General features: G+C 45.0%; 1 protein-coding gene across 1 annotated transcript; it reads right to left on the bottom strand.

Moving 5' to 3' along the window:
* Positions 1–9,032: 9,032 nt before the first annotated feature.
* LOC109203015 (hemicentin-1) lies at positions 9,033–10,789 on the bottom strand. The gene is made up of 6 exons (XM_019362046.2): positions 10,712–10,789; positions 10,292–10,621; positions 9,843–10,199; positions 9,597–9,716; positions 9,361–9,404; positions 9,033–9,269 (listed from the first exon to the last, which is right to left on the bottom strand). Exons 1-6 carry the CDS (start codon positions 10,779–10,781, stop codon positions 9,135–9,137), a joined length of 1,056 nt encoding a protein of 351 aa, XP_019217591.2. The 5' UTR covers positions 10,782–10,789; the 3' UTR covers positions 9,033–9,134.
* Between the last annotated feature and the right edge of the window lie 3,628 nt (positions 10,790–14,417).

Here is a 14,417-nt window from a genome sequence, read left to right on the forward strand (position 1 = left end):
TAAGAGATAGCAGATTTGTTTATATTGTAGCGGCCCAGGGCTGTTCGGGGGTGTTACGGACATTTATGTTCTGTTTACAGTTATGTTTGTTGTTATGTTGTCATGGTAACAGGTGACGCTCCCTCTGTGTGTTTTTTTCCGGTGAGAGAGCGCCATTTTGTGTTGTTGTTTTGGTTGCCGCGCTGAGCAGTTGCTAGCGGCAGTGTTCCTCCCCAAAAGCTAAATAAATGGCTGTGCTTTCTGGCTAGCTCGCCGAAAGCAAGACCAAAGGAACCTCTGTCTCCTCCGTTTCCTGAGCTCGCCACATTGGTGTCAGAAGTGGGATAGCTCACCCTCGCCGGAATGGAGGGAGACATTCGGAGGCTAGAGCAAGCTATCGAGGAGAACATTACTCGCCTGGGAAGCTGGCGATTGAGGAGAGAGGAAGCTAGCGGCCATGTAAGTCCCCCGACGGGTCCCGACGGCGCGAGTGCCCCGCGCGGCGGCCCGCCGCGACCGATGCTAGGGCAATGCTTGATGGGCTGCCTCCGTCGGCCGACACACCGGGCCCCCGACAGCGAGCAGTGACGCCTGCAACGCCAGCTAAGGTACCGAAATATAACGGGCTAACCCCGCTAGAGCCCTACCTCTCACAAGTACGGCTAGCCGCGAGACATAATGGCTGGAGTGACGGCGAGGCTGCTACACACTTAGCGCTAGCATTGGAAGGAGATGCATTGCAGGTACTCCTTGACCTAGCCGCGTCAGAGCAGCATGAGCTCCAGGCCCTCACCATAGCACTCGAGAGGCGATTTGGGCAGCGGCACTCCACTGATCAGAGCAGGGAGCAGCTGACCAACCGGAGCCGTAGGCCGGGGGAGAGCCTGGGCACCTTTGCAGCGGATGTGTTGCTGTATGCTCGTCGTGGCTACCCAGAGTTCCAGCAGCAGCCCGTGAGGAGCTTAGCCTGCATGCTTTCCTGCGTGGACTTTTTCCAGAGCGACTGCGCCAACACGTCCGCCTGGCCATGCCTCAGACTCTCAGTGAGGCGCTCCTTCAGGCTGAAAGGGCCGAGCTGGTGCTCACCTCGCCACCTAACCAGCAGGTGCGCCCCCAAACTACCCTCAAATCAGAGCCGCAGACTGCGACGGGGAGGGGGTGGTCGCGGAGATATGCCAGCTGCAGCCCTCGTGCCTCGGAGGCGTCGTCGTCGTCCCACCGACCGCTGTTACCGGTGCGATGAGCCTGGCCACGTGGCGCGTGACTGCCCAGCACCTGCCCCGACGGCCAGAACTACGAAGCCACAGGGAAACGGGGTGGGAGCGGTGTAGTGAGGGGACCACCGCCCCAGTTTCCTGCCCCCCTCCAAGGACGATGCACGGTGGTGGGCCGGGTTGGGCACCTCAAGGGACTCTACCTGAGCTGCTGCGTTGAGGGCCAGCCATGCCGGGCCCTGGTGGACACGGGGTCTACCATCTCCCTGATACGACCTGGCGTGCTTCCTGGAACGTCCGGGTCGTTGGTCGAGGGTTGGTCGCCCACCGACACCCAGCTGATGACAGTGACGGGGGAGAGAGCTGATATGCGGGGGAAGAAACGTTGCAGATCCGAGTGAAGGATCTGGAGCTGATTCATGACTTCTGGCTTGCTGACATTCAAGACCAGTGCATCATCGGCCTCGATCTGCTGACCCGCTGGGGGGCCTGCGTCGACACCGCAAGGCGGGCTATCACTCTTGGCACAGAGACTCTCGGCCTCCAGTGCGGTCAAAAGCAGGGAGCGGAGGGGGCCAGAGCCAGACGAGACAGGCGTCGGGCAGCTGCCGCTCAGCAGACTTCGGGTGCCGGTGGCTCCGGGTCACCCCTACTCACCTCAGCCCCGGCCCCTCAGCCCAACAAATCTCCTTCGACCGAGACAACTGAGGCTGTTGGTGACCTGTGGCAGCGCAGCAGCGTGGGTCTCAACGGTGATCAGCGCCAGCGGTTGCGGTGCCTCCTGGACGAGAATGTGGACCTCTTCGCCGCCAGTGACAAAGACTGCAGGCAGACAGGGCTGGTCCAGCACACCATCGACACCGGCTCCGCCCAACCCATCCGTCTGCACCCCCACCGGCTGCCCCTCTCAAAACGGCAGGTGGCGGAGGAAAAGATCCGTGAGATGGCTGCGGCTGGGGTGATCGAGCCGTCCAACAGCCCATGGGCGGCACCCGTGGTCCTGGTGGGGAAGAAGGATGGCAGCCTGAGGTTCTGCGTGGACTTTCGCCGTCTCAACACAGTCACGAAGAAGGACTCGTACCCGCTTCCACGGATCGACGAGGCCCTAGACTACGTCAGCGGCTCTAGCTGGTTCAGCTCCCTCGACCTACGCAGCGGTTACTGGCAGGTGGAGCTAGCCCCCGAAGCAAGGCCTAAGACTGCGTTCACCATTGGACAGGGGCTGTGGCAGTTCAGGGTCATGCCCTTTGGGCTCTGCAATGCGCCAGCGACGTTTGAGAGGTTGATGGAGAGGGTGCTCGTGAACATCCCTCGTAGCCGCTGTGTTGTGTACCTGGATGACCTGTTGGTACACGGTGGTGACTTCGACAGTGCACTGTCCCACCTGAGCGAGGTCTTCGGTGCCATCCGTCAAGCTGGGCTGCGGCTCAACCCTGCGAAGTGCCGGCTGTTGACGAGAGAGACTACGTTCTTGAGCCACGTGATCAGCGCTCAGGGCATCGCCACCGATCCTGCAAAGGTGGCCGCGGTCCGGGATTGGCCGACTCCCTCGAACGTCAAAGAACTGCGGAGCTTCCTGGGCCTAGCCTCCTACTACCGTCGGTTCATTAAGGGGTTCGCGACGACAGCCAGCCCCCTCCACCGCTTAACCGACAAGGGTCAGCCGTTTGGCTGGAGTGATGCCTGCGCTGCGGCCTTCGCACAGCTGAAGGAGGCCCTCACCAGAGCCCCAGTCCTGGCCTACCCCGACGCCCGGCAACCCTTCATTGTGGACACTGATGCTAGCAACGTAGGAGTTGGGGCGGTCCTTTCCCAGCAGGACGATGCTGGAGAACGAGTGGTGGCATACTTCAGCCGAGCTCTTGGGCGAGCCGAGAGGAACTACTGTGTGACCCGGCGGGAGCTGCTGGCTGTGGTGCTAGCGGTGCGGCACTTCCAGCCGTATCTGCACGGCTGCCGGTTCCTCCTGCGCACCGACCATGCATCTCTGACTTGGCTCCTGAACTTCAAACACCCGGAGGGTCAGGTGGCCCGCTGGCTGGAGGTCCTTCAGGGTTACGACTTTGAGATCCAGCATCGGGCAGGTCGACAGCATGGCAACGCTGATGCCCTCTCCAGAAGGCCCTGCATGGCCGTCGAGTGCCGCTACTGTCTGCGACAGGAGGAGCGGGCCCAGGAGGCGCTGGGGTGGCTGCTGCTCAGGCCACGGCCAGCGGAGGGGGGTGGCTCCCATTGACCCCGCAGCAGCTGAAGCGGGAGCAGGAGGCCGATGCGACGTTGGTTCAGGTGGGGGCCTGGCTGGAGGCGGCGCAACGGCCCGACTGGACGGGGGTGTCGGGGCAGGAGCCCGAAGTGAAGGCCTACTACTCCCAGTACAACAACCTGGGACCCACGACGGCCTCCTGTACCGGAGATGGCGGGCCCCCGGGCAGGGCAGAGATCTCCTGCAGCTGTTGGTGCCTCGGTCGCTGCGGTCGCAGGTGCTCGAGCTCGTCCACGGCTCGGTGGGGGCCGGCCACTATGGGAACGCCAAAACTCTCCGCCGTCTCAGAGGACCGTTCTACTGGCCTGGCTGTCGACGGGATGTGGAACTTCATGTGCACTGCTGTGACACCTGCACGGCACAGAAGGGCCCAACTCAACGCTCCACTGCCCCCCTTCAACAGTACCTGGTGGGGGCCCCGATGGAGCGAGTGGGAGTGGACGTCCTAGGGCCTTTCCCTGTTACGGAGTCAGGGAACCGGTACGTGTTGGTGGCCATGGATTATTTCACAAAGTGGCCGGAGGCCTACGCTGTGCCGGACCAGAGTGCATCGACGACGGCGGAGAAGCTGGTGGAGGAGATGTTCACCCGTTTTGGGGTCCCGGCTGAGCTCCACAGTGACCAGGGGCGTAACTTCGAATCGAAGGTCTTCGGGGAGATCTGTCGGCGGCTGGGGGTGGAGAAGACAAGGACCACACCGCTTCACCCGCAAAGCGACGGCTTGGTCGAGCGCTTTAACCGCACGCTGGCCACCCAGCTCGCCATTCTCACCAGCCGCCACCAGCGGGATTGGGATCGACATCTGCCCCTGGTCCTTTGGTCGTATCGGACTGCAGTTCAGGAGTCCAGCCAGTGCACACCTGCCGCTTTGATGTTTGGACGGGAGCTCCGGACGCCCGTGGATCTGGTGTTCGGGTCCCCCCCTGAGCCGGAGATTGACGGCGGGCCGGAGATGGACTACTACAGGAGGCTGAGGGAGCGGCTGCAGGTGGTTCATGACTACACCTGCCAGGCCCAGGCCAGCGCCGGAGTACGACAGAAAAGAGCCTACGACACTAAGTGCCGGGGGGGGCTTTCGTGCCTGGCGACAAGGTTTGGGTGTACTGCCCGTTTCGCAAGAGAGGAGTGTCCCCCAAGCTCTGCAGTCACTGGCAAGGGCCGGCGGAGGTCGTGGAGCGGCTAACAGAAGTGGTGTACCGTGTTCGCATGCCGGGCCCGGGGCGCCTGGTGGTGTTGCACCAGGACAGACTCTCGCCGTATCGACCACTCGCTCCGGCAGATGCCGGGGCAGGGGATGCTGGCAGCGCCCCATGTTCTGGCCCGAGTGACTTTTCGCCCGCCTTTCGAGACCGGCCGGTGCGCCAGAAGAAGGCACCGGGACGTTTGCAGGACTTTGTGTGGGGTAATGGGGTTGTCGGGGACGACTGACCCCTTAGGTGGGGGCTATGTAGCGGCCCAGGGCTGTTCGGGGGTGTTACGGACATTTATGTTCTGTTTACAGTTATGTTTGTTGTTATGTTGTCATGGTAACAGGTGACGCTCCCTCTGTGTGTTTTTTTCCGGTGAGAGAGCGCCATTTTGTGTTGTTGTTTTGGTTGCCGCGCTGAGCAGTTGCTAGCGGCAGTGTTCCTCCCCAAAAGCTAAATAAATGGCTGTGCTTTCTGGCTAGCTCGCCGAAAGCAAGACCAAAGGAACCTCTGTCTCCTCCGTTTCCTGAGCTCGCCACAATATTGTATCACCTGGAAAGAAATGTACAAGAAACATTTTTTTAGATCCTTTATGCTGATCTACACAGTGGTGGAAGTGTAATGTTGACAGGGGGAACTAGACCCTGGCTTAAAGAACTATCTGTGTTCCCACCACAGGTACCCAGGTTTCCTCAGAGACAGGTATTTGATGTTCTTTGAAAGACTGAAATGGTAAAATCACATACAAGTGATCATAAGGAACAGGGGTCATACAAAGGTGTGTATCCTGTCTGAGGGCACCTTGACACAGACACAAAATCTGCACCCACAACCACACTGCACTGTAATGCAACAAAATAATCTAAAAACTATCCTAATGGCCTGATATTGATCCATGAGGCCTGGCTGGGCCTACACAACCTGGGCCCACAGCTTGCAGAGATGGTTAGGGGTTTGGTGCTTTGTAGATCAGGAAGGAGTCAAGGGTGGAGGACCTGGTGGTCCAATCCCCAGTTGACAAATCTGGCTATGCTGACAAGAAATATAGATAAGTTAGAATCCATTTATTCTAACTGCAGCTCTCTTCAACTCTGCTTCTTAGACCCGAAAGCCATTTCAGCTGCTCTGCTTCAGATTTGATTCTTTATTCATTTGGATTAACAAGTCACACTCTAGACTCTGCGCAACTTTGCTTTGAACAGCCAGGTAACTGCACTGTTTTGCATGTCCAGCCACAAGCTCTGCTATGCTCAGCCCTATTCTGTCCTGGATAAACATCACATCCAACACCAGCAGCCCAGTAGAAGTTATTATCGTTTATGTAACTGCAGTCTCCCTTTTATTTATCTGCAAGTGCATTCACAACATTTTCAGAAAACCTGACCCCCAACCTTGAGGTCGAGGTCACTGAGATTTGTCTGTGAAGGTTCTCAGTCATCCAGGTCATCGTAGTCTAAGGAGCTTAGAAAGAAAAGCGTCTGGACTTCTTTAAGTGTCTTCCAACTTAAAGAAGTATTTTCTTTCCAAGCTCCTTAGGTCACTGAGATTTGAAGTCGTCCAAGATTTGTAGTAGATAAATCTAAAGTATTAATTTGAATATCCTACATCACTTCATTGTCGAGTTATCACATTCTCAAGATTTTCAAAAAAAATTTGACCTCTGACCTTGAGGTTGAGGTCGAAATTTGAGCTCATCCAAGATTTTCAGTAGATACACCTATGTTATCTATTGGTTCATTATTGAATTATCACATTCTCAGACTTGGGTGTCCACATTGTCCACTTGGACAGCAGGGTAACGTCAATACACCATCAGCCTTTTGCAGCTGAGGGGTGAAAACAAAAAATAAATTTTCCCTTATTTTTTTGCATAATTTGCCTTTTATTTGTGTGACAAACACAATTCAAAGTCTTCACTGTCAAGCAATACATGGAAACTTAAGCATTTCTGTGGTTGGGCTTTCAAATAAAGGTGTGAATAGAAAAGCAGCTTTTCTTGTCTTTAATCTCAGGAAGCATAACAAACAGCTTACAAGAGCATCAAAGAGGTAGAACAGGAAAGAAAACATCTCCTTGTCACATTCTTCACTGGTCTCTGTGGCAAGGTTTTAATTATTGCCAAAGAACTGGCTATGCTTTACTTAGCACAAATATGGATAGGCAGCTCAAAATTAATAATCAGTGGCCTAGTAATGCAGTTGCATGACTGCATTACTTTGTGATATATATTGGTAAAATAGACACCAGTGGTTTAAAAGAAGAAAAACAAATGTCTCCCTTAAATTGTAAGGGAGGCATTTTTTTAAGTTTTTTTTAACACGGTTTGTAAGGAAGACTTTGACTTGGGAAATGGCGTTTGGGTGGATGTTTTTCATTTTTACTAAAATGCACAAAGAATAGTCACCTGACATTGGGTGGAAGACCAGGGCCCCACACTATGAAGCTTGTTCAGCATACCCAAGATGCCTTTCTATCATCTGGATTCACTTATCCTAACACTGACAGTCATGATAAACGGTCACACAAAGCTGGTTATCAGCTTGCTAATCTAACACAGGGTTTCCTTTGTGCATTCACGTGAAAGTGGTAGTGGTTTGATGCTGCCAATAATCTATCAAAATTATGTTTCACAGGTTATATGACTTTTTTTTTTTTTACCACAGCAATTTATCCTAATGCTTGCTACCTACTCCAGAGACATTATCAGATAGTGAGCTGCAATCCATTAGAATAAAGTATAAGACAAATAAAGTATAATAACATTAATGGAATCTAAAATATCTTTGCTGATCTTTAATAATAATATAAATCATATATATATATAATATAATATATATCTGAATTTGTAAAACTTTTGACATTCTCCCAAACTTAATCTTAAATCCTTATTTTATGAAATCTTGTGGTTAGAAAAGGTGATAGCACTTTAAAACAATGTCACACTATTAGGTATTATTAAGGTATTAGTAAAGTATTAGCAAGTGCTACATTCATCATTTATGTAGTATTACCCCTCCTTGCTATGTTATATATGAATACAAATGCATTATGACTATGATGACAGTAAATAAACTTCTACTCTTGACCTCCATAACTGTGCCTTTTCAATGTCACACTTAGCCTTTTTTTTTAAGATGTCATTTTTATAATAAGTCCCATGTTTCCAGAGGGTGGAAGGCATGTTTTCTCTACAGAAACAGTTATGTGTGAAGGAATGCAGAGTGGTCAGTGGACATCTTCAAGATGGTGCGGGTTCTTGAGCTAAAATAAAAGTGAGCAGCTGAGTGATGGATTTGGAGTAGAAATGTCCCCAGCTTCTCACAGACAGTTTACAAAATGTGTGCATCAAAAAACACTGTTGAGCTGTCCAGTTCATTCATACATACAAACTTGCACAAACTCTTGGTACTTTCTGTCACAACGTCTCTCAGAGCAGGCCATCGATCACAACCACATTCACTTCCTCCTACAAAGTTCTTCACAATAAAACAGGAAATCAACCTCACTAACATAAAAACAAACCACATATAATGCAAATGCTTTTTTAAACTTATTAAACACATTGCACTCCTTTTAACATGAATTTTAAAACTTTTTCTAAATATAACCATTGTTATTTTACATTTTAACATGGATTTCAATATTTTTAATATTTCAACACAGTTTTCAGTTTTACCTGGTTTCAAACTAATAAGTTGATTAATTAAAATAAATAAACCAGTTACAGAAAATCAGGAAAATGTAAAATAACAAACAAAACAAAAAAATCCACATGTACTAAATAAACCAATAGGCTAATACAAAATAAACCATGTTTATTTATAAATAATCCATATTCATATATATCATTTTGATAACAACAATGCTGATATTTGTAAATAAAAAAACATTACATTTATTAATCATGTAAATTCCCTGCACCTCTCACAGGCGTCCACATGACGTCCAAAAAATGTACCCAGTCCAAGATTAAAATGTTGAACGTCAAATTGGGTCAAGGCTGGACGTCAAAATCATCAACCAAGTTCAGACGTAGTACAGATGTCCAGAATTGGTGATTGACCAATGGACCCAATATAGACATGATCTATTGGACATCTGTCTGACGTCCAATATTTTGTGCGTCACATAGGTCAGTTTTGTTGAAGTGTTTTAAATTGCACTGATGCATTACAGAATGGTTAAGATGATGAAATATGCATGTTAACAAAAGAAAGATGAAGAAGCCCCCTTTGCAAGGAAGTAAGCATTTATTTAAATATATAGCGTCATAGTATATCAGCAAAATTTACATTTTACACTTCTAAAAAAAGTATTAATAATACAAACTGGACAATAACATAATGTGATGTTAAAATCATAGATGTTATTATAATATAATTTGTGGGTTTCAAAAGTAAAATAGAAGACGCTGTATGTTGTATGACATTGTTGTTTGTCATACAAAACTTTGCAATTGGTAATATCACTTAAAATTCAGTTTGAAAATAGTTATTTTACTGCAGAAGCACTGATATCAGAGTAGACTTTTGCTTCCTCTTCTGTTTTTTCATTTCTTCTCACTAATTTGCCACTTTTCTTTATGGTGAAAGTTGCTGCTGAATAAACCATCGAGTTCTCACCTCTCTGAGGAAATACATACGATTTTTGGAGATAAATAAAGTGAAAAAAAATTCAAATGCCATTAATTTATCTTTGTTTCAGATATAGACCTTACCTCCTGATTCTCGTGGTTGCCACTGGTTGTTCCAAGATCTGTGTCTGAAACAAAAAAATTAAGATGAAAGACACTCTTGGCTGATTTTAAAAAACAACTTTGTGAATCAATCCAATTCATTTTTATCAGTCACCTGATTGCCAGTTTTATTTAAAATCACAACAACAGTCACCTCAAGGCGTTTAATCATGTGACATTTTTGCAAAATACTGTTAGATAGAGAAGGGAGAACTTACCAGGGCAGCAAACACTTAATTTCTTGATGAGGTAGGCTATAACAATTAGAGTTGTAGCCAGTGCAGCAGATAACAGAAAGAGAACTGTATTGGCCATCTGCAAGTCCCATGTGCTGGGCCCTGGAAAAATATAAGCATCCCGTCATTATGATTTTTTTTGTTGTTGTTACATTAGAAATTTGACACAAATGTATTCAGCTGATATTAATATATTCTAAATTATTGGATAAACGTTGGAAAATTCACCCTTAATGTTCAGCTTTGTTCCATTTCCAAAAATGATCTGTCCACATGTGGCCACAGCACAGTAGTAAGACCCAGCATCAGCAGTGCTGACGTTCTTGGAGAAGCTATAGTCACATTTGTATTGGGAAGGATCCTCGGCACTCTTGTTACATTCATCACCACTATTTCCATGAGCATAGATTAAACTGGGTTGAGACTCGTCTGTTCCAGCTCTGAACCAGTATACACTGTGATTTCCAGAACAAGTTTTCTTCTCAGTGTTAGAGAGGAGTGAACACTGCAGAGCCACTGGATCTCCTTGATAGACATGATCAGATGGAGGCATTTGAAAAATGTCAGTGTCATCAGGTTCTAGTTCTGGAAAACATAAAAGAAGAAATTGTTAAAATATTTCACTCTCTTCACTGAGAAAAAAAAAAGATTTTTTGAAAGAAAAAAAACATATTCACCTTCAATTGTAAGAAACGTTCCTTTTAAAAATGTCATAGCAAGCTGCCTGACTTTTATACAGTAGTAAAGGCCAATGTCACTTAGATTAACTTTACTTATTTCAAGAGTAAAAGTTCCAGGCTCTTGTTTTGCTGTAATATGGGGAGTTTTGTTAACATCATTATAGTCAAAGGTAAATGTTCCTCCCAAGAATTCAGCTGAGCTGCCAGAAACTATCCTTATCCAGTACATGGTTTCTTTGTACTCAGCTGTTCGGCGTGGGCATTTCAGAGTCACATAATCTCCAACAACTAAACTCTTTGTTTCAAAGAATAGATCATCTGTGCATCCTGAAAATGAAATGAGAAAAAAGCAGTGAGAGATAGATTTGTAAATGCTAAATTGTACAAATATATGAATAAATAAATAAATAAACTTACTACCAACTCTGACACTCAGCAGTATGTAAAATATTATCAGCATTTTCTGATTAATCCACTTGCAGCTCATTTCTATTAAAGCACACAGCATTTAAAACATATTATAAGATGATGCAACTTAATATAATCACATCAAGTGGGAGGGAACAATTTTAGAACAATCTGATTGGCTTTTTATTACGTTAGTGCTTCACTGCACTACCACAGCGGAAATAATATCAACCATCTTTCCAGTCTAAACATATGAAACAACACCATCAACATGCTTTTCTTTTATGGTGGGTTTCTTCATTTCTGAGGGCGTAAATGTAAGAGATGACACAGTAAACTAAAACACAAAAACAGAATTGTCTGGATATTTTCTAGAATATAGAGGCAACAGACTTTATCCTACCTAACATAGTCAAGCTATTTAGGACTCATAAAGTTGTTACCTTTATTAGCATGACCCACTATCATAACATAAATAAGTGAGGCACTTTTTAAAGCATTTATTGCTTTGAAAAGTATAATTTAACATTTAGGCTGGCCTTGGTTTATGGTTAACCTTAAGCTAAGGAGTACTTTCTTAAGGTTAGGAAACACATTGTAATGGTAAATTAACTGTTACAATATTGCTGTAACAATATCAATGATCTAGATCAACAATTTAATGTTGCAAAGAACATATGATATAAATAATTACGTAAATTGAATTACTATGAGTCACACCCCCAAAACACTGGATCCCTCATTTTCCTTAATGCACCTGAAAGGCATTTTAGTAAAGTTTCCTTGACTAATCTGCCCAATACTCATGCTTTTATAATGTAATTTTACACTTTGCTATACAATTATCCGTGCTATCTCAAAACTGCAAAGATGTCCAAAATGAATGTATCACCAGAGATTACCAGGCTCAACCGCTGCCACTTATCTATTTATTACATTTTTAAAAATACATTTACAAGTCTCAAAGCCTCAGTCTCAAAACCTTACACTACCAAGTCTGAAATACTTTGCTTAATGATGTCCAACCTTTCGCTACAATGATGCATAATCAGACAGTAGCTGCCCAAGATTCGATTCAGAAGTTTAGATTCAACTTTATTGTCCCTGTGCAAAATGCAGTTAATGACATGAACATTATTAATGATTACCAATACGGTCTGTTCCTAAAGAGGAGACACATGCACCAGCATATAGAGTTGAGGAGGTGGTTGTAGTTACAGCCTCCAAAACACAAACACATTGACGGGAGCTTCTGACTCAACTGAGATCCATGTACCTTGGGGGGGGGACCACCAATTTCCAGAAGATTTATACAGACAGCTGAAAGATTTTAATGTACTAATAAAAAAAATGTTGGCCTTGAAATTTCAACTGCTGCTTCACCTGAAACACACAAAGAGACACAGAAGCATGGAAGCATTGTTGTGTTTAGGCTTTCAAGCAAGGGCATGGATACAAAGGACTTTACTTCCTGTCTCTGTTTTAATCTCAAGTAACTGGTCTGGCATCACTGTTTTTCAATCTATGCTAAAAAAGGAAAATGTAATAACACTATATTATTAGTGTGACTAACATTTATATTTAAACAGTTTACAAGAGCTGTTAAAGTGTATATGAGAAAGGGACACATATAGAGATCTGCTTAGATCTGGTGTGATCAGTAAAAGCTACAATTTACTGTGGTCTGGCATCTTTCATTGGTAGTTACAGAGAAACAACAGAAAGTACTTATCATTCATCGTCTTACTCTGATCTGTTTTTTTCCTTTAAGGGCAGAATTTTAATTGGTTAGCAAACTATAAACTATAAAGTGGGTTTGGCAAGCCACCAAAGACTGTTACAATGTGTTTCACTTAGCACAGTAAATATTTGGTGAAAGCACAAAATGAGATCCTTTCTGAGTCAGCAGCTTCAGTGGTTGGTCAAAGTGCAGAGAAACAGGCCACCACAACCTTCATCTGCCAGTTTAGTTGTTAAATGTGTTTGCTTTTTATTGTCTTGAGATACTGAAGGACACTCACTGAAACTTAAGCTTAGCTGAAGAATCTTTTCATTGAAGACAGACCCTTAAAGCCAATGTTCAATCAGTGGGTTTCATTTGCATTTGTATCACTCTGCTAAAAATGCTAAGCTCTACCTCAGTGGCTATCTCTTTTCTTCGTCTCTCTCTGTCTGTCAAAAGGAATTAGTAGTGAGTTTTCCCAAATTCACGAGGTTCTTTGTTTTTTTCTTTGTTTTATGGATTCACAATGACTTGAAAAACTTATAAATGATGAATCTAGCCAATGTGATGCCATCCTTTAGTTTTTTATGTAGTTTATGATTGAGCTTAGCTACAGAAAAAAACTTTGATTAGAAATGCTACTGTGTTTAACCATTCCATTGGTAACGTTTATATATGATTTAGTCAACAGTATATTTTTTAAACAAACAAACATGAAGCAAATATCAGCCTGTGAATAAAACAGTTTCTTTCAGAACCTGTATGTATAGAAAACCTACAGTTTAGAGCTTAACAGGTGTGTGTCAAAAACACAACACGAATGAATGTAGATGTGAAAAGTAGATTTGTCTACATTGTATCTAAAATGCTGTGACATGCTACTGTGCTGTGGTCACTTATCAGGAGACGCTGTTTGGTGAAGGAACTAAAGTGTTGACAAGTTTGTATTTAAATTGTTAATTCATCTTGCATTAAAGTATAAGAGTTTGAATATGAGTGAAAACATCAAACCAAGCACTGTGATACAGTTAGTAAATATTTAAGTACAACATAGGATTGCTACTGAGCGACATTTGAAATGTTGTGTAAAACTGTGAATACGGAACTGATAAACAAATAAAAATCAAGATTTGCCATTGTCACAGAAGCAGAATTTTTCATACATTTCTAGTAACTGCCTAATTCCATATTTCTAAAAAGCCTCTCCAACTCGTTTATTTATTTATTTTTTTCAGAATTAGGCCTTTCTGTAATTGTTTTTAGAGTACCGGTGTCCTGCTGAGGTGTGATTTTCCTTCTATTAGCCACTTTGTTAGTTACATGTTGCTTTTGGTTTGTTGGACAGTTGCTAACATATATTCAACAAGGTGCTGGAAAGATTCCTCAGAGACTTTGATCCACATTGACACCATGACATCAGATATTTGATGCAATGCAGGATGGATCCATGACTTCATGCTGCTAATGCCAAATTCTAGTCTGAACTCACAGCAGAAAGGGAGAATCTTCAGACAGACACATTTTGATGTTGATGATGTTGCTGACATTACCTATCTGTCATTTGAGATGACGAACTGAAATGCAAAATATTTTCACTAAATATCATTTATCATCAGCTAAAAAATGTAGAATAAAAACAAAAAAAAATGTAGTAGTTTAAAATACATAATTTACGCTTTAATTACTATCAGCATTGAAATGAAACATGTTGCTGATTTCTTCCATAAAGTATGAATAGAACCATGAAGGCTGTCCACTTTAACCTTTAGAGGACATTTGCAGGGCGTTTGAAACACAGCTGAAAGGTTTGCATGTTTTCTGCAGGATGTGGTGGGCTGTGAGACAAAAGGTGCAGTTGGCTGAACTTGTTGATGTGAAAACTCCAATGGCCAGCCTGTTGTGGACAGTAATAAGTCACTATGGAAGAATCTGTGCTGTCATGTGCTGTCCATCTCTCTTGGAGGAGATGGAGGAGGAGTTGTACCTTCTTAA

Source organism: Oreochromis niloticus, unplaced genomic scaffold (assembly GCF_001858045.2).
Source record: "Oreochromis niloticus isolate F11D_XX unplaced genomic scaffold, O_niloticus_UMD_NMBU tig00001690_pilon, whole genome shotgun sequence".
Taxonomy (NCBI): Eukaryota; Metazoa; Chordata; class Actinopteri; order Cichliformes; family Cichlidae; genus Oreochromis; species Oreochromis niloticus.

What these genes read in the sequence shown, in the direction of transcription:
- LOC109203015 (XM_019362046.2), bottom strand. Translation starts at nt 10,781, where the DNA reads ATGAGCTGCAAGTGGATTAATCAGAAAATGCTGATAATATTTTACATA. An exon ending in AACGTTTCTTACAATTGAAG is followed by an intron (nt 10,200 to 10,291) that starts GTGAATATGTTT and finishes TATGTTTTCCAG; the next exon opens with AACTAGAACCTGATGACACT. An exon ending in GCAACCACGAGAATCAGGAG is followed by an intron (nt 9,270 to 9,360) that starts GTAAGGTCTATA and finishes GTATTTCCTCAG; the next exon opens with AGAGGTGAGAACTCGATGGT.